The following is a 19,716-nucleotide window of genomic DNA, read 5'->3' on the forward strand; positions in this document are numbered from 1 at the left end:
CTAAAGTTGGCCAATATTCTGCTATTAATTTTAAATGGCAGTAAATGACATAATTGTCCTGTTGAAAATATGGACACATGCTGACATGATGTTGCTACACTATATCTGCAAGGCCAATACAATGTTGGAGGACAAAGGGTTTGGGCCTAACGAAGGTTTGAACTAGGCCAAGTACCAATGATGAGCAGGGCTCTGATTGTCAGATTACATTTTTTTGGTACAGGACCTCCTGTGTGCACCAACATTTTTTGATGGGCCTAATCATTTAATTACATATAGAATCCCTATTAATTCAATAGGATCTCTGTGGGCCTAGTCTCTGTGGGCCTAGCCATCATTTAACTTTTAAAATGTATTACCTTTTTTGTGGCATAAAGACAACCAGTCATGATGTTTTCATCTGATTGTCAAATGATCACTTCAAAGTGTTCCTTCACTATGCTACCCGCGCACGTTCATTCACACGCAAAATATTTCCAGCCTCCAAACAGCGGTGAATGGAATACACCCCCCAAAAAATTTACACACACACACACAAAAAAAAAAAATGTATTATAATAATTGGCAATTGTAATTAGGTCAGAATGTACGCGTCGACTGTTGTCCGCGCGTGTCTCGGGTATTGGCCACTCGTCTCTGACTTGGCAAAATGTCAGTGTTCTCGTCGAACCACAACGCATTTTGGAGCGTAGGTTACACCACCGGTGTGTGTGTGTGTGTGTGTAGCGTAATTGAAGGCTACCCTAGATGGATGTCACCTTAAAAAGGATGCATTCAACCACATAGATACACAAAAGCAGACGCCTGGGACAATATACTGTAGGTCAGACATGGTTAAAAGGTAGCAAGGCAGGTATATAGCTGGTCATAAAAGCCGTCCACTTGGTGTTTTTGTTTTCTCGGCTACATACCGGTAAACTACTCAAGAAGACACTATTGGACCGAAAGTGGTGGGACGCACAAAGACTGGACCGCGTCAATAATTGATCGCTCTCTTTCGGTCAGAACGTGGGACGTTTCAGAAGGGAGCTCTACATGTGATTCAGTGAGTTGCTTCATCAGCAGCAGGCAAGGCAGCTGCAGTTCCCCTCGTAAACACACTCATATAGCCAGTGTGCAAGAAGGAGCAAGGACATACCTTTTTGCCAGGAAACAGGAGATGCTAGGCGTTTGCACTTAATATCATCGTTTGCCATTGCAAAAAAAAACTTCATTTTTGAGAGTCTTATTGTCGTTTTTGATAGATTCCAATCGCCGGACAGGTAATTATTATGAGCGCTGAAAAAAACCCGGCTGTCGGGTTAACTATGTTGAAGGTTGAGAAAGGAGCTTTCCACCAGCAATGGTGCTGAAACCTGCCTTTGATCGAAAGGAAGTGTTTCTGTATCACCGCAATCATTTTCATGGTGCTTTCACAAATGCAACGCTTTTATTAATCAGTTTTATGTTCAAATTGACTGATCATCTAAATAACATACGCTATTTTTGCAATAGGCTACATACAATCAAAAAGGCATGGTTATTGTTCATGTAACAACATCGTAGGTTATAGGAATCAGGAACATTGATCGTTTCTAGATGGGTTGACAAACATTTGGAATCGTAAAAATATAAATTCTCTGTATTGGAAGTTTTCAATATGAGGAGGATTATTGTGTATTTTGGTCATCACCCTTCACCTCTGCTACTCCCGGGAAATGTGGAGACCTCTAAGAAATAGTTAATTAAGTATCGGTGACATATTTTAGACTTTGAGTAGCCTACCGATAAGAACACAAGTTTCGATATAATTCTCAATAACAAACCAGACATAATCAAATGTGATGTTTTAGGCTAAAAATGAGCATACTGATAAGTGTGTAGGAGAAGTGTACAGCACCATATTGTTATTTGTGCTCGTGAAAAACGGTACATGCATGATTGTGCATGCGTCTGCGTTTAGGATATGAGGTCTGATATATTGACGTTTGGTGTCCTTCCTATGGGCCCTAAACATTCAGTCTACCTATGAGCTATTACCTGCTTATTTTTATTGGTGCTAAGAGGCATATTCAGTTACTTACATCAATGGATTCTTATGGAAATATGGCTGAATAGTCTTTTAAAAGTTTCTTCAGAGTTAAGGGTTTCGGTCAGGACAAGTTACACGTTTCAGTGGGAACTCAACACCGACTGTTTTTCTTTTTACTTTAGATCTGCCAAAAAAGGACTATTTCTCCTGCTGGACCTGAATGTAAGATCGCGAGGATAAAGAAGTCAGGAATCAAAAGCCATCATCATGGATTTTGTTATGAAGCAAGCGTTGGGAGGTAAATTGCTAACCTTATGCTACCACTGCCTGATGAGATCATGCAGTCTTAGTCTGTTGTCTCTATGGGGAGATACGGGAGCGTCCGAGTGTCTTCCAGTCTTCCAGAATATAGGTCATGACGAGGTCCGTTAATGGGGTTTTGGAGATACACAACTATCATGTTATTCTGTTACATTTATAGTTATGTATATATTCTGTGAAAGACAACTTGGAATATAAACTATGCCAGTTCATCATTGAAGGCTATATTTTTCTTGGTGAAATTTGAACATGCATAATTTATATATTTAGAAGGTTTGGAGGTTTATCGATAGATTATGTCGAAAATATCATAGTATTTTGAATAACCACTGTTTTGGTTATGCGCAATTTTGCACTGCATATCCAGCACTTAGTCAGTCCCTTTGTTGAGAGCTATTGGCAATTTTGCGCAATTCAGTATATGAACAGATACATTGCACATGTTTTTAAAGCCAGAATCCTTAAAGCGCTATTTACTCTTCCACGAAGTTCATCTGGAGCATAGGTGTTGAGCAATTGTCCATCCAAAAAACGAATACAGTGGAAGCCTACCTGTAGCCTTCCAATGAGCACCATTACAAACATTATTACTGTGCAGTAGTACATTTTGACTTTGTGCTACAGCTCCTTATCTTCCAGCTGCAAAAGCCTATCAACACTAATTTAATCTTCAACAATTTTATTAGTGCACATTAAATATGCATGATTTTATTTTCATAATTACTTGAGCTGAGATGTCCCTATGTGGGATTAGCATATAAAGTAATGCATTTTTTAATGAATGTAACAAATTGATCCTATCATCAATATGCAAATCAATCTAGTGGCTGGTGAAGTAAGTGTCTTATTTGGAGAGGTGCTAAACCTAGAGATAGACTGTAATACAGTAAACCTTCTCAAATCCTTACACAGCCCCCTCCCTCCACACACACACACATACGCACACACACACACACACGCACGCACACACGCACGTACGTACGCACGCACACACAACCTTGTCCCTTGCCATAAAAATCGTGACTTGACATGCATTCCTGTCATTGCTGGCTTTAGACAGCTGTGCGTTCTGAGACCCGATGATGGATACGTGGGAGAAACCAACACTGACTGATTAGGGAGAGCAAGGGCTCGAAGAGGAAGAGATGGGATTCATTTCACTAAACAGCTGCTAGATAAGGCAGTTTGTCAGGGCCTGTGGTCATCTGTACACAGCTACATCGATAAAGAAAACGAGTAGAATCCACTGAATTGTGTGCAAAGGGATTTCACACATGAGGAAATTGAGCTGTGGTGCCAAGGTCCTAACCTTCAGCAGTTTGGAGACATGCTCTTGTTTATTTCTCTCCTGTTGATGTGGGAAATGTGTGTGTGGAAGAAGATTGCCTTTTGGTTAATGAAGTTTGGCTTGCTTCCCCATTGTAGCCCTTTACACTGGCGGATTTGGACACTGATACACGCCTAAATTGGAACGCAGTGGCTGTACAGTAACATGTTATTACATTACGTCAGAGCTCTGACTCTGCGCTTCACAGCGATGTATGGGTTTTGACAGACAGTCGCGACAAGAAGTTGCCTCCCTCCCGCTAATTAGGCAACTTTAGAATTTTTTGTTGTTGTCTCAGTGAGGGAAGTGCTGTAAATGAAGAGGACACTATGTATTTTGAAAGATGAGAAGTTGAGGAATATAATAAATACTGCCTTGATGTCATACAAGAAAGCCAAACACTTATGAGTCCAAATGTGCACTTCACTTTTCCATATCATAAAACGCATGTCAAATCAAATTGTATTTGTCACATGCGCCAATACAACAGGTGTAGACCTTAGAGTGAAATGCTTACTTAAAAGCCCTAACCAAAAATGCAGTTTAAAAAAAGAAGAATAAGAAATAAAAGTAACAAAAAATTGAAGAGCAGCAGTAAAATAACAATAGGGAGGCTATATACAGAGGGTACCGTTACAGAGTCAATGTGCTGGGGCACCAGTTAGTCGAGGTAATTGAGGTAATATGTACGTGTAGGTTGAGTTATTAAAGTGACTATTCATAGATCATAACAGAGAGTAGCAGCAGTGTAAAAGGGGGGGATGCAAATAGTCTAGGTAGCCATTTGATTAGATGTTTAGGAGTCTTATAGCTTGGGGGTAGAAGCTGTTTAGAAGCCTTTTGGCGCCCCGGTACCGCTTGCCTGCGGTAGCAGAGAGAACAGTCTATAACTAGGGTGGCTGGAGTCATTGCCTTCCTCTAACACCGCCTGGTATAGAGGTCCTGGATGGCAGGAAGCTTGGTCCCAGTGATGTACTGGGCTGTGCACATTACCCTCTGTATTGCCTTGCGGTCAGAGGCCGAGCAGTGGCCATACCAGGCAGTGATGCAACTAGTCAGGATGCTCTCAATTGTGTAGCTGTTGAACCTTTTGAGGATGCCAAATAATTTCTCCTGAGGGGGAATAGGTTTTGTCGTGCCCTCTTCATGACTGCCTTGGTGTGCTTGGACCATGTTATTTTGTTGGTGATGTGGACACCAGTTTTTAACCTGCTCCACTACAGCCCCGTCTATGAGAATGGGGGCGTGTTCGATCCTCCTTTTCCTGTAGTCCACAATCATCTCATATGTCTTGATCACATTGAGGGAGAGGTTGTTGTCCTGGCAACCCATGGCCAGGTCTCTGACTTCCTCCCTATAGGCTGTCTCGTCGTTGTCTGTGATCAGGCCTACCGCTGTTGTGTCATCAGCAAACTTAATGATGGTGTTGGAGTTGTGCCTGCCCGTGCAGTCATGAGTGAACAGGGAGTACAGGAGGGGACTGAGCATGCAACCCTGAAGGGCCCCCGTGTTGAGGATCAACGTGGTGGATGTGTTGTTACCTACCCTTAACACCTGGGGGCGGCCCGTCAGGAAGTCCAGGATCCAGTTGCAGAGGGAGGTGTTTGGTCCCAGGGTCCTTAGCTTATCGATGAGCTTCGAGAGCACTATGGATTTGAATGCTGAGCTGTAGTCAATGAATAGAATTCTCACATAGGTGTTTATTTTATCCCGGTGGAAGATGGCAGTGTGGAGGGCAATATAGATTGCATCATCTGTGACCAGCCTTTCAAAGCTGACCAGCTTTTCATGACCAGCCTTTCATGGCTACAGATGTGAGTGCTACGAGTCGGTAGTCTTTTAGGCAGGTTACCTTAGTGTTCTTGGGCACAGGGACTATGGTGGACTGCTTGAAACAAGTTGGTATTACAGACTCAGACAGGGAGAGGTTGAAAATGTCAGCGAAGACACTTGCCATTTGGTCACCAATGGCATTGTGGTGTACTCCTCAATGCCATCGGAAGAATCCCAGAACGTATTCCAATCTGTGCTAGCAAAACAGTCCTGTAGCTTAGTCATATACAGTGTCAATGTTTATGATCACTGTGTTTGATGTACAGTTGCAAGATGACATGGCGTCATACCCTGGGTTGTTCTCAACAGAATGAGCCTATGTTTGTCGATTGTGAATAAAATTTGCCATGTCACATGCACAGTGGTGAAGCGAAGTTTCGCGGCATCTGCAAGGTACCAGCAAGGCCCCCTCCAACCCATGTTTAATATGATACATATTTCTTGCCATGGCGCCGAGAGAAACATTTGCAGTTTTATAGCTAATCTCATTTTATTTTACATATCTTGCCATGAGGCTGTGAGAAAATTGTGCTTTTTTAGAGCCCAGCGATTCTTGAGGACAATCTTACATTTTTTCTCACAAATATTTGTCTTAATATTTTGATAGATCAAAGTATTTACATTTAAGTCATTTAGCAGACGCTCTTATCCAGAGCGAAGTATCACCATGTAAAGGAACAACCTCCTTTTTTTGTCCATAAAATCCCACTAACTGTATTTATTTGAACCCCATTAGACACCATAAAAGGCAGTTCATTTGAAATATTATTGTACAACAAATGTTTAAAAGCTTTGATTGTTTAATTCTAACACTCAAATACGTTATACAAATCTCCAAATTTCTTCTTATTTTGTTTTACAGCGCTGTTAAATGCTTCAGGGCTAATTCCGTTAGCATTTTGACATGATTTTCTAGATTTACAAACATAAAACAACATTTCAAGAGCAAACATTATCCCTTAGGTCTAACACAGCAAATACTTCAATTGTTTAAGCATATGTTGCAGAACAGTGATTCCAATATCCTAAGGGGGTTAGCCATCAGTGATGGTGTTGACAAGTTACTGACGGAGTTGACAACAGATATTCAAAACAGACATATTATTGCCTCCAAAAAGAAAAGAAAAGTTCAATGCAAACATTTGTAAAACATGGACAATTATTCATTTGAAAACCCCCAATAAAAACATCAGATCTTTTAGCATTCTGACGGAGGGCACTTTGGACACAAACCTGACATTGCTGTTTTTACGGAGTTGACAAAAATATTGTTTTTCTTCTTCATTCAAGTGGTATTCACAGTAGCAATTTAGTTTTCTCCTCAGTTGCTTTATGACACTAAAACTTAAGTAAATGCAACATGTTTGAACCAAAAGTCATATTTTATTTGAATCTGTCAAGCAGATTGAATTGTCAGTTTATGGTTGTGACCATGGTGATTCTAATATTGTTTGTTTAAATCTATCAAAAGTAGAGAACCCTACAGGCCATGAGTGGTCTTGTTACACTACATGCAATGAAGACATGAATAAGGGGTCCTTATGGTGTTGCTGACAATGCTCATTCCTGACTCATTTTATACAAATCAGACGGAGTTGGCCATATCTCCAGACACATATTTTAGGAATCAATGTCTTGATAGAAATATTCTTTCACAGAGGGCCATTTAATATCCATTATCGGCAGTTGTTAGAATTTTTTGTTGTTGTTGATATTTTGAAATTGGGATCCTTTGCTTCGGACAGGGGAATTTTCAGGCATAGAGACGACATGGAAATGAATAATATTTCAAGTATTTAGAAAATTAAAAAACATATATTTCTCCTTAAAAAATTCCCCTAAATGTAAACTTTAACCTAAAAAAATGCAACAAAATGCTTTTTTTTTTTTTTTTTTACCATGAAAATAAATATTCCCTGCCGGACAAGGATTATCTCGATTTTCAAGAATCCCTGAGCTAATTTCCTGCTATTCTATGTATGTCACGCCCTGACCTTAGTTTTCTGTTTTCTGTATTATTTTGGTCAGGTCAGGGTGTGACGAGGGTGGGTATGCTTGTTTGTCCTGTCTAGGGTTTTTGTATATCTAGGGTGTTTGTTAGTTAGTTTGTTTGTTTGTTAGTCTACGTCTATGGTGGCCTGAATTGGTTCCCAATCAGAGCTTTCGCCAGTGCACACGCACCTACGCATCTTTCTATGCGTGTCACGTATACTCCCTCTCCGGCGCTCGAGGTCGTCAGGCTGCTCGTTATTATGCACACCTGTCACCATCGTTGCGCTCATCAGCGCCTCATCAGACTCACCTGGACTCAATCACCTGCCTGATTACCTTCCCTATAACTGTCACTCCCTTTGGTTCTGTCCCTAGGCCTTATTCACCCTGATCGTGTTTCATGTCTGTACGCTACTCTTGTTTCTGTGTTGTTCCATATTCGTTTTTTATTCAATATTCAGTCCCTGTACTTGCTTCCCGACTGCTAGCGTACATGTTACAATGCAGATCAAATTATGGTCCGTTTCCCTGAATTGCATTGTAATATAACATAACTTTGCTAGTCATGTTGGAAATTAAACAGGCTTTCAAATGATGCCCACTGCGATTTACAATGGACCGTTTTTGGATTGCGTAAACAACAACAGTAATTGTGTGAGGGCTGGGATGCAGGGTTCCTGAACGGCACAGCTAGGAGAGCTCCAAAAAGCCCCTTATAGTTGAAGACTCTTCTTTGAGTCAAAAAAAAGTGCATTGATATTACTTAGTAACTGTGCACACTTTGGAGAGGTGTACTGTATGGCCACTTGAAGACACCAGTTAGTACTCTCACTCAAACCATTGTAATTTGTTTGTCTTATGTTGCAATTACCCCACATTTCCAGGAATATTCTTATCATCTTACTGATGTTACTTGTTACTATTTGTATCATGTTACTGATGTGTATCATGTTACTATTTTCCGATTTTGTTATCAACAAATGCGGCGAAAAGTACAATAAATGTCAAATGCACATAAAATCGACAGTGTAATGGTTGGATTCAGTCAGGTGAACTGTTGTGTCCTCATTTGGTCGAATAATTTCCCCATGATCTCCAAACTGTTCCCTTTCAATTGTTACCATGGTTATGCATGTGCTTTTCATATTTCTTCTGTAAGAAACATTTCAATTTTGGGCAGCAGATAGCCTAATGGTGTTTAATTAGGATTAAATGCCCGAATCCCCTAGCCGACTACGTGAAAAATCTGTCAATGTGCCTTTGAGCAAGGCACTGAACCTTAATTGATCCTGTAAGTCGCTTTGGATAAGAGTGTCTGCTAAATGACAGCATTTAAAAAGTATTATTTTCTGCCCTATCCATAAACAGTGCCTTCGGAAAGTATTCAGACCTCTTCCCTTTTCCACATTTTGTTACGTTACAGGCTTATTCTAAAATGGATTAAATAATATTTAAAAATTTTTCCTCATCAATCTACACACAATATCCCATAATGACAAATATTTGCACATTTATCCCCCAAAAATAACTGAAATACCTTATTGACATAAGTATTCAGACCCTATGCTATGAGAATTGAAATTGAGTTCAGGTGCATCCTGTTTCCATAGCTCATCCATGAGATGACTTCATTGGAGTCCACCTGTGGTAAATTCAATTGATTGGACATTATTTGGAAAGGTACACACCTGTCTATATAATGTCCCTCCTTGAAAGTGCATGTCAGCGCAAGAACCAAGCCATGAGGTTGAATGAATTGTCCTTAGAGCTCCAAGACAGGATTGGATTGTGTCGAAGCACAGATCTGGGGAAGGGTACCAAAACATTTCTGCAGCATTGAAGGTCCCAAAGAACACAGTGGCCTCCATCAATCTTAAATGGAAAAAGTTTGGAACCACTAAGACTCTCCTTGGAGCTGGCCCCCGGCCAAACTAAGAAATCGGGGGAGAAGGGCCTTGGTCAGGGAGGTGACCAAGAACCTTATGGTCACTCTGACAGAGCTCCAGAGTTCCTCTGTGGAGATGGGAGAACCTTCCAGAAGGACAAAGATCTCTGCAGCACTACACCAATCAGGCCTTTATGGTAGAGTGGCCAGACGGAAGCCAAGCCACAGTAAAAGGCACAATGACAGCCCGCTTGGAGTTTGCCAAAAGGCCCCTAAAGGACTCTCAGACCATGAGAAACAAGATTACCTGGTCTGACGAAACCAAGATTGAACTCTTTTGTCTTGAACTCTTTGGCCTAAATAAAGAACTCTCCGGGAAGAAGAAAGACGGGGGTGTATTTTTCATGATGAAATACTCATGGTGTGATTGTGATAACAAACAGAAAGACAAGTCCTTTTCATCTGACCTAGGATACCTCACAATCAAATGCCGACCGTATTACTTTCCAAGAGAATTCTCTTCAGTATAGTCACATCCGTGTATATTCCCCCTCAAGACGATACCATGATCGCCCTCAAAGAACTTCACTGAATCTGGAAAAACATTGGATCACTGCTACTCAACTTTTAGAAATGCTTACAAGGCCCTCCCCCACCCACCCTTTGGCAAATCTGATCGCGACTCCATTTTGCTCCAAACCTTCCTATACCCAGAAACTCAAAAAGGAAGTACCCGTGCTAAGATCTAATCAACGCTGGTCTGACCAATCGAAATCCATGCTTCAAGATTGTTTTGATCACGTGGACTGGGATATGTTCCGGGTAGCCTCTGAGAATAACATCGACGGATGCACAAATATGGTGACTGAGTTCATCAGGAAGTGTATAGGAGATGTTGTACCTATTGTGACTATTAAAACCAACCCAAACCAGAAACCGTGGATAGATGGCAGCATTTGTGCAAAACTGAAAGCAAGAACCACCACATTTAACCATGACAAGGTGACTGGGAATATGGCCGAATACAAACAGTGTAGTTATTCCCTCAGTAAGGCAATCGAACAGGCAAAACGTCAGTACAGAGACAAAGTGGAGTTGCAATTCAACAGCTCTGACATGAGACGTATGTGGCAGGGTCTACAGACAATCACAGACTGCAAAGAAAAAAACAGCCACGTCGCAGACACCGACGTCTTTCTTCCGGACAAGCTAAACACCTTCTTCACCCGCTTTGAGGATAACACAGTGCCACCGACGTAGCATTCTACCAAGGACTGTGGGCTCTCCTCCGTGGCCGATGTAAGGCATTTAAGCGTTTTAACCCTTGCAAAAATGCCGGCTCAGACGGCATCCCTAACCGAGTCCTCAGAGTATGCGCAGACCAGCTGGCTGGAGTGTTTACAGACATATTCAATCTCTCCCTATTCCAGTCTTCTGTCCCCACTTGCTTCAAGATGTCCACCATTGTTCCTATACCCAAGAAAGCAAAGATAACTGAACTAAATGACTATCGCCCAGTAGCACTCACTTCTGTCATCAAGAAGTGCTTTGAGAGGCTAGTCAATTAAGGATCATATCACCTCTATTTTACCTGACACTCTAGATCCACTTAAATTTGCTTACTGCCCCAATAGATCCACAGATTATGCAATCTCCATCGCACTGCATGCTGCCCTATCCAAACTGGACAAAAATAAAACCTACACTACCATTCAAAGTTTAGTCATATCTCTGCCATATCTCTGTCCAGTGTCTGTGTTCTTTTGCGAATCTTAATCTTTTCTTTTTATTGGCCAGTCTGAGATATGGCTTTTTCTTTGCAACTCTGCCTAGGGTTGCAAAGGCCAGCATCCCGGGGTTGCCTGGTCACTGTTGACTTTGAGACTGGTGTTTTGCGGGTATGATTTAGTGAAGCTGCCAGTTGAGGACTTGTGAGCTGTCTGTTTCTCAAACTAGACACTCTAATGTACTTGTCCTCTTGCTCAGTTGTGCACCGGGGGCTCACACTTCTCTTTCTACTCTGGTTAGAGCCAGTTTGCGCTGTTCTATGAAGAGAGTAGTACACAGCATTATAGGTCTTTAGTTTCTTGCCCCTTTCTCGCATGGAATAGCCTTCATTTCTCAGAACAAGAATAGACATTTCAGAAGAAATAGAATAGACATTTCAGAAGAAAGGTTTTTGTTTCTGGCCATTTTGAGTCTGTAAACGAACCCACAAATGTTGATGCTCCAGATACTCAACTAGTCTAAAGAAGGCCAGTTAATTGCTTCTTTAATCAGAACAACAGCTTTCAACTGTGCTACCATAATTGCAAAAGGGTTTTCTAATGACCAATTAGCCTTTTAAAATAATAAACTTGGATTATCTAACACAATGTGCCATTGGAAAACAGGAGTGATGGTTGCTGATAATGGGCCTCTGTATATTCCAATAAAAAATCTGCCATTTCCACTGGCCGCCCCCAGGTGGTGAAGGTAGGAAACAACACCACTTTGCTGATCCTCAACACAAGGGCCCCACAAGGGTGCATGCTCAGCCCCCTGCTATACTCCCTGTTCACCCATGACTGTGTGGCCATGCATGCCTCCAACTCAATCATCAAGTGTGCAGATGACACAACAGTTGTAGACCTGATTACCAACAATGACGAGACAGTCTACAATAGGTTGCTTCCATCCGGTTACGCAACCCTTCATCTTAGAGGCTGCTGCCCTATATACATAGACTTGATGTTTTGCCTGTTTGATTTACTTATGGAGGGAATAACTACAGTGTTTGGATTCGGCCATTTTCCCAGTCACCTTGCCATGGTTAAATGCGGTGTTTGTGCTTTCAGTTTTGTGTGTATTCCGCCTTCTATCCACGGTTTCTGGTTAGGGTAGGTTTTAATCGTCACAGTGGGTACAACATCTCCCACACACTTCCTGATGAACTCAGTCACTGTATTTGTGTATTCGTCTATGTTATCCTCAGAGGCTACCCGGAACATATACCAGTCCGCGTGATCAAAACAATCTTGAAGCATCGATTCCGATTGGTCAGACCAGCTTTGAATAGTCCTTAGCACAGGTAGTCCTGTTTGAGTTTTATCCTGGAGGAAGGGAGGAGCAACTTCGATAGCTGGTAGAACTTCGATAGCGTTTCCCCCCCCAAAAAGATAAATCCCCAGATACAATAAATGCACGCTCAGGATATGTGGTTTCCAGTTTGCATAAAGTCCAGTGAAGTTCTTTGAGGGCTGTCGTGGTATCAGCTTGAGAGGGAATATACACGGCTGTGACTATAATCGAAGAAAATTATCTTGGGAGGTAATATGGTCAGCATTTAATTGTGAGGTATTCAGATTAGGTGAACAAAAGGACTTGAGTTTCTGTATGTTTTCACAATCACACCATGAGTAGTTAATCATGAAACATACAACCCGCCTTTCTTCTTCCAGGAGAGTTCTTTATTCCTGTCTGCGCGATGTACTGACAACCCAGCTGGCTGTATGGACAAAGACAGTATATCCTGAGAGGGCCATGTTTCAGTGAAACAGAATATGTTACAATCCCTGATGTCTCTCTGGAAGGAGATTCTCGACCTGAGCTCGTCTACTATATTATCCAGAGACTGAACATTAGCAAGTAATATACTCGGAAGAAGTGGATGGTATGTGCGCCTCCCGAGTCGGGCTAGAAGTCCACTCCAAATACCTCTTCTCAGCCGGCGGTGTTTTGGATCAGCCTCTGGAATCAGTTCAATTGCCCTGAGGGGTATATTCCCAGAAAATGCTGGTGAGTTACCTCCACTCTGATATCGAAAAGTTATTTCCGGCTGTATGTAATAACACAAAAAATTATTATCAAAATGATTACAAAAGGTTTTCCTACTAATTATTTGCCTCCTTTTGAAAATGTCCATGTACACTACATGACCAAGAGTATGTGGACACCTTCTCATCAAACATCTCATTCCAAAATCATGGGCATTAATATGGAGTTGGTCCCGACTTTGCTGCTCTAACAGCCTCTACTCTTCTGGGAAGGCCTTTCACTAGATGTTGGAACATTGCTGTGGGGACTTGCTTCTGTTCAGCCACAAGAGCATTAGTGAGGTCGGACACTGATGTTGGGCGATTAGCCTTGGCTCGCAGTCGGCGTTCCAATTCATGACAAATGTATTCGATGTGGGTTGAGGTAGGGGCTCTGTGCAGGCCAGTCAAGTTCTTCCACACCGATGTTGACAAACCATTTCTGTATGGACCTCACTTTGTGCAAGGGAGCATTGTCATGCTGAAACAGGAAATGGCCTTCCCCAAACTGTTGCCACAAAGTTAGAAAAACAGAATCGTCTAGAATGTCAATGTATGCTGTAGCATTAAGATTTCCCTTCACTGGAACTAACACCATACCCAAACCGGGTGCACGCGTGCGTCCATGTGCGCAAATTGATTTTGACCCCCCACACGAAACGCGATCAAGAGACACAGGTTGCAATATAAAAACAAACTCTGAACCAATTATATTAATTTGGGGACAGGTCGAAAATAATTAATTTGTCCTATTTAGCTAGCTTGCTGTTGCTAGCAAATTTTTCCTGGGATATAAACGTTGAGTTGTTATTTTACCTGAAATGCACAAGGTCCTCTACTCCGACAATTAATCCACACATAAAACGGTCAACTGAATCGTTTCACGTTGAAAGTCACTGAGCTCTTCAGTAAGGCCATTCTACTGCCAATGTTTGTCTATGGAGATTGCATGGATGTGTGCTTGATTTTTATACACCTGTCAGCAACGGGTGGAGCTGAAATAGCTGAATCCACTCATTTGAAAGGGTATACACATTCTTTTGTATATATAGTGTAATAACAAGCTGTGACGATTTTCTTCTGTGGACGAAGGATCGGACCAAAGTGCAGCGTGGTTAGAGTTCAACATGTTTAATAAAGACCATAAACGTGAACACTACAAAATACCAAAACAACAAATATGAAAAACCAAAACAGTCCTATCTGGTGCATAGACACAAAGACAGAAGACAACCACCCACAAAACCCAACACAAAACAGACTACCTAAATATGGTTCCCAATCAGACACAATGACTAACACCTGCCTCTGATTGAGAACCATATGAGGCCAAACATAGAAATGGGAAAACTAGACACACAACATAGAATGCCCATTCAGCTCACGTCCTGACCAACACTAAAACAAAGAAAACACAAAAGAACTATGGTCAGAACGTGACACAAGCCACTGTAATCCACTTTTGATCAAATTTAGAATGCTCAGTCGGGCATCAGTCCTAAAAAGAATATTAAAAAATATTGTGACAAAACATGCAACCCATGAATAAGAGATTGGGCGATGCATAGTCCTTAAACCCCACCACTACAAAGGGTATAGCTACAGGAGTAATGGACTGGGTGGAAGAGAAACACAGCAATCTCTAAATGATTGATGTATTGGCATCTGCCTTCATCAATCCTGTGAGGTCTGTCTTTGGCATGTCCCCTTAAGGTCACTATGTGTTGTCCGTGCTCATGTTATAATGATGATAGATTCCTTCCACTGTAGTGGGAGAGAGGTTAGATTGACCAATGACCACTGGAGGTAAAATCCCAAGAGGGGTGCGCTGCGGACTGCTGTCAATCAAATCTTGTAATCTGGATTCCTGGTGTTAAAATCTGTTTGTTTGTGTCACGGTTCATGAATCCACTGCCTCCTTTTCCTTTTCTCTCTCTCTCTCTCTCTCTCTCCCGTGTTTGTGTGGGCGTGGTTCCCAATCTCGGCCTGATTGTCTGCGCCAGCTGGAATCACTTATCTTCCCTTTATATGTTCTGTAACCAGTGTTTCTTGTTGTCAGATCGTTGTTACTTCCCTGAGGTTGTGTCGTGTGTCCGTACTCATCTCTCGCCGCCCTTGTGTGGATTATCTGCTGTGCTCCTTCCTACCCATCCGGACACTCTCCCCTGGGTTTCTCAGCACGCTCACATAGGAGGATGCGCCCTAGTCCCTGGGTCGGATTCCGTCTGAGTACAGTCTGTCTGTCCTGTTGCTGCTGTAACCTGTATTCATTAAACCATCGTTGCTTGCATCTTGCATCCGCCTCTGTATTGTTACAGTTTGGTTATTGAATATCTGAACCCCGGATTGTGCATCTATGTATAAATAAATACAATTAGGAAGTAATGTACTAAATAGATATGCAGAAACATAATAGCAGTGGCACTATTATAATTGCTGTAACCACAATCATTACCATCATCATTATTACAATAATCCCAATTCTCCGAACCCATGCTCAGCAGACCGTGGAGTCAAATAAGATTTTATTACCCTAACTACAGTACAATAACAAAACCGCTTCCTTAGCTTCCGTGCAGCTAATTATGTTTCCAAATGGCTCTTTTCTTTTAGTGTGGAGTTGGAATCAAAACAGTCTACCTGTGACTCCGGGGAGTCGAGTGTGTGTGTGCCGCATGAGCGCTGCCGCTTACTAATTTAGAAACAGCTAATAGTGTATACTATTCAATGAGAGTGTGTTTGTGTGTGTGTTTGTGTGTGTATGACCACGAAGTTAGTGGCAGTATCACAGGGGGGGGTGACAGAATCAATATAGCATCCATGACGAGGTAGCCAGGAGGGGATCCACATGCACTGCTGTGGGTTCAATGGAGAGATGAAATGTAGAGGTTGGGTGACTGGGAGATAATGGTGAAATCCTCCTTAAATAATGAATGTTTATTTTCTTCTCTCAACAGGAGGGTTACTGATGTAGCACGTCTAGGAGTTATACAGCACCATCAGGAGGAAATAGCTGCTGAAATGAAAGGGGGATAGCCACTGAAATGAAAAGGAGATAGCTGCTGAAATGAAAGGGAGATGTCCTCTGAAATGAAAGGGAGATGGCCGCTGAAATGAATGGGAGATAGCTGTTGAAATGGAAGGGAGATAGCGTGTGAAATGGATAAATGGTTTAATTTGCTCTGAATTTATTGTATTTTTGGCTCAGAGTCGTACCTTCTCGTACACTCACTCACTCCCCCCCTCTAACACACACACCTGCAGCATATTACATCATATTGTCTGTTTTACCATGATGATTCCCAAACCCTCTGTGCAGGCAGGCGGGCTGAGGTGGATGTGTTGGGTTGTAGTTCAGACAGGCTGTGTCCAGCATGAAGAGTTCTTTAGGGGTCAGCAGCTGTACATTCTACTCCTGGCCAGCCCACTTGGCAGTGCCGGCCCTTGTTGGCTGTAGGTAGTAGGGATTACGACTGTGCTGTAGACCCCTCATGCCATCCTGGGGACCAGAGAAGACACCAGCGAGCATACACACACACAGACACACACACACACACACACACACACACACAAACTGACAAAGCCATTATTCACAGAAATACAAAAGGGAAAGTTCAACATACACAATTAAAACTAATAGCTAGACACACACACATTACTCTCGCACATATGCACGTCACAGATGGGCTAACTTTCCTCTGTTGCGTCTGAGCGTGCCGTGTTGGAGTGACTCATTTGTTTGGCCTGGATATTTGAACCTATATTACGGCAATTCAACACAAAAAGCTCACTTCAGTTTAGGTCATAAAGCTCCTTCAGTGAGAAAAGCAGACAATGCTTGTTCACACAGTTCCAACAACTTCAGAGCTTGGTGTAGATTCAATTATAGTATGAACTGATCTCATACAGATGTGGGATCTTAATTTGAGACAATTTGCTACAGCAGGAAGATAATCCTGCAGCAACAGGAAATGTGAATTATTATGTGGGATTATGATTAATTTACATTTTTGAAGGGACTGATAGATTTTTCATTTGGGCAAATCAAGTCATTGTAAATTACAAACTTAAAGTTTAAAACTCAAATACACTACAGTTTTGCAATTCCTTCTGTGCAGGAAAATTCTCAGCAACAAAAGAGTGATCAAATTAAGATCCTACATCTGTACACTTACTGTTCATATTTCTGATTTTGGGAAGCAATTTTCCAGTTCTTTTGAAGCCACGTGTTTTTGTCTAATTTGAATCTGCTTGACCTTTCATGAAGTTGAAATGATCACCATCATCAATTGCCTGGCATTGCCCATTAAGGCAACAGAGAGCCAAGTAGTACTTCAGACTATCCAAATATAATTGTCATTTTTTGGGAATGCTTTGAAGTGGGCTCCCAAGTGGCACAGCGGTCTAAGGCACTGCATCTGAGTGCAAGAGGTGTCAGTATAGCACCTGCTCGAATCCAGGCTGTATCACATCCAGCTGTGATTGGGAGTCCAATAGAGCGCTGCACAATTCTTCCAGTGTTGTCAGGGTTTGGCCAGGGTAGGCCATCATTGTAAATAAAAATTTGTTCTTAGATGACTTGCCTAGTAAAATAAAAGCTCAGAATCAGCAAAGGGGAATGACGATCAATGGTTTAGAGCAGAGCGCTGTAGTTTAAAATAACATTTATTTTTATTTTTATGAATCTTAGAATTATTTATTTATTGGAATCAGTTCATCTTTGTGTTTTTCTCTGCTGAAATTTGGACCAAAATGTTATTTGTGGTCACGTAGTATTGAAACACTGTTTATCCTCTTGGTGATGTAAATCGTTTGACCTAATTTAGCAAAAACTTTCTTCCACTAAAATAGACACCCAGAGTACATGCTGGGCCGTTCTTCTGTTCCCAATATTGAAAGTGAAATGTTGAGCAATGTTGACACTTAAACGGCTAGTATCGGGGATGTTGATATAAAGGAACTACTTCTGTTAAATATAGGCCTGTGACGTTGGCCATTAGATAAGCTCAAATTCTCCGCTTGGGTCTCTCCGATACAGTATGCTACCCTACACCACCCATAGAGACTATGTTACTGGCTGGTAGTATGTTACGGTCCTTTGGCCGGAGCATCGGTTATCCTCACTGTGCCTCCTTGACCACCTTCCAAAATGGCCACCTCTTTCGTATGTCATCTTGGCAGAAAATCCTGGTCTCCCTCTGCCAGGCTTTAGCCAACATCAATATAGTAAAGGTGAGACGTGGTTCCCATAAGGATACAGGCCGTTTTGGTCTCTCCACACATTCACTTTTCCATTACCTTCCTCCCTGCTCCCTCCCTGAAACTTAGTCAAACATAATGTAGGCTCATCAATTATGTCAACCAAACTGACTTTAAGGTCTATTAAACAGCCTGGTCCTGTTTGGTGTGCTAGGTCATTTATCATGTACACTTCTGGTGTCTGGTACCGATTCCATGTGTGTGTGTGTGTGTGTGTGTGTGTGTGTGTGTGTGTGTGTGTGTGTGAGAGAGAGAGAGAGAGAGAGAGTGTTTGTCTTTGTGAGAGAGAATGAGGGGCAGATAAGGAGAGTGGGTCATAACAGCCCACTCAGTACAGTACCTTTCCTTTCATAAAACACAGCTTTTCACCCTCGCCACAGGATGACAAAATGAAAGGTGAAAGATGAAATTGTGGTGTTACAGTCTAGAATACAGGTTATTATCTCAATGTATTGCTGTAACTAAATAAAATCGCTGAAAGCAAGATTTACGATGGAGAGTTGGCCTCGCATTTCCCTCAAATAATTTATTCAGTGGGGAACCCATGGTTCAGATGAAGGTCAATGAGTCAGCTAATTAATCCACCAATTACCAAAGCCTGTATAATCCAATCCACCAATTGCTCTTCTCTGCTCGTTATATTGTGCAACAATCTACACGTAAGACCCAATGGTGCCCTGTGTGCATTCTACTTCTAGTCAAGTAGAGCACAAGCAATGTGCCTGGTTGGTCACTTGTGTGCAGAGCAGGCCTTTGACCTGTAGCTTTGAAGGCTTGGGGAGAGGGACATGTGGACTGGGCTGGGTTCTGCCGGTGGAGGCAATGCCCTGGTCTCTGATGATAATGCCGGAGGCTGCGTCATGCGCCATCTGTCCAAGGGAGATTCCTCTCTTTCCTTGCTCCTGAAAAGGGTCAATTGGGTTTAGGTGTAATTATTATTACTTTGTTTTTTTACATGACAGCATTTTAATTGTGGCTGGAGGAATGCTCAGTTGGCCATCAACTGTAGTGAATGGGAGGGTCAGTTTCAAATGACTTTAGGAGTTAGGTCTATAGGGAGTGGGAATCATTGAGGAAATTGGATTTTGTTATGATTAATCTGGTGTGATTAATCTGTCTCATGGTGGAGATCTGAGCGGACCAGGTGCTTTCTCTAGAGTCAAAACTCGTCTGTTTCCATAACTAACTCCACCCGTTGCTTGAGAGAGGTGCCGTTGGATTGGGCGTGACGGATGCATCGGCAACCTGTTTATGAGGCAGCCAGTTCCTATCATGCATAATAAGCAATTTGGAG

The 19,716-nt window shown here is 42.0% G+C and overlaps 1 protein-coding gene across 2 annotated transcripts in view; it reads left to right on the forward strand.

The window, feature by feature from the left end:
- LOC115130750 (complexin-1-like) overlaps window positions 1-19,716 on the forward strand; it is a 75,366-nt gene that overhangs the window by 15,115 nt on the left and 40,535 nt on the right. Inside the window, exons 1-2 of one of the 2 annotated variants that reach the window (XM_029662174.2) lie at window positions 887-1,262; window positions 2,194-2,309. In XM_029662174.2, coding sequence (XP_029518034.1) covers window positions 2,279-2,309 — 31 coding nt within the window. In that variant the 5' untranslated portion in view covers window positions 887-1,262; window positions 2,194-2,278. Of the gene's footprint in view, window positions 1-886; window positions 1,263-2,193; window positions 2,310-19,716 lie in introns of those variants that run through there. The other variant, XM_065019739.1, reaches the window with a different exon arrangement.

The sequence above is a fragment of the Oncorhynchus nerka genome, linkage group LG6 (assembly GCF_034236695.1).
Source record: "Oncorhynchus nerka isolate Pitt River linkage group LG6, Oner_Uvic_2.0, whole genome shotgun sequence".
Taxonomy (NCBI): Eukaryota; Metazoa; Chordata; class Actinopteri; order Salmoniformes; family Salmonidae; genus Oncorhynchus; species Oncorhynchus nerka.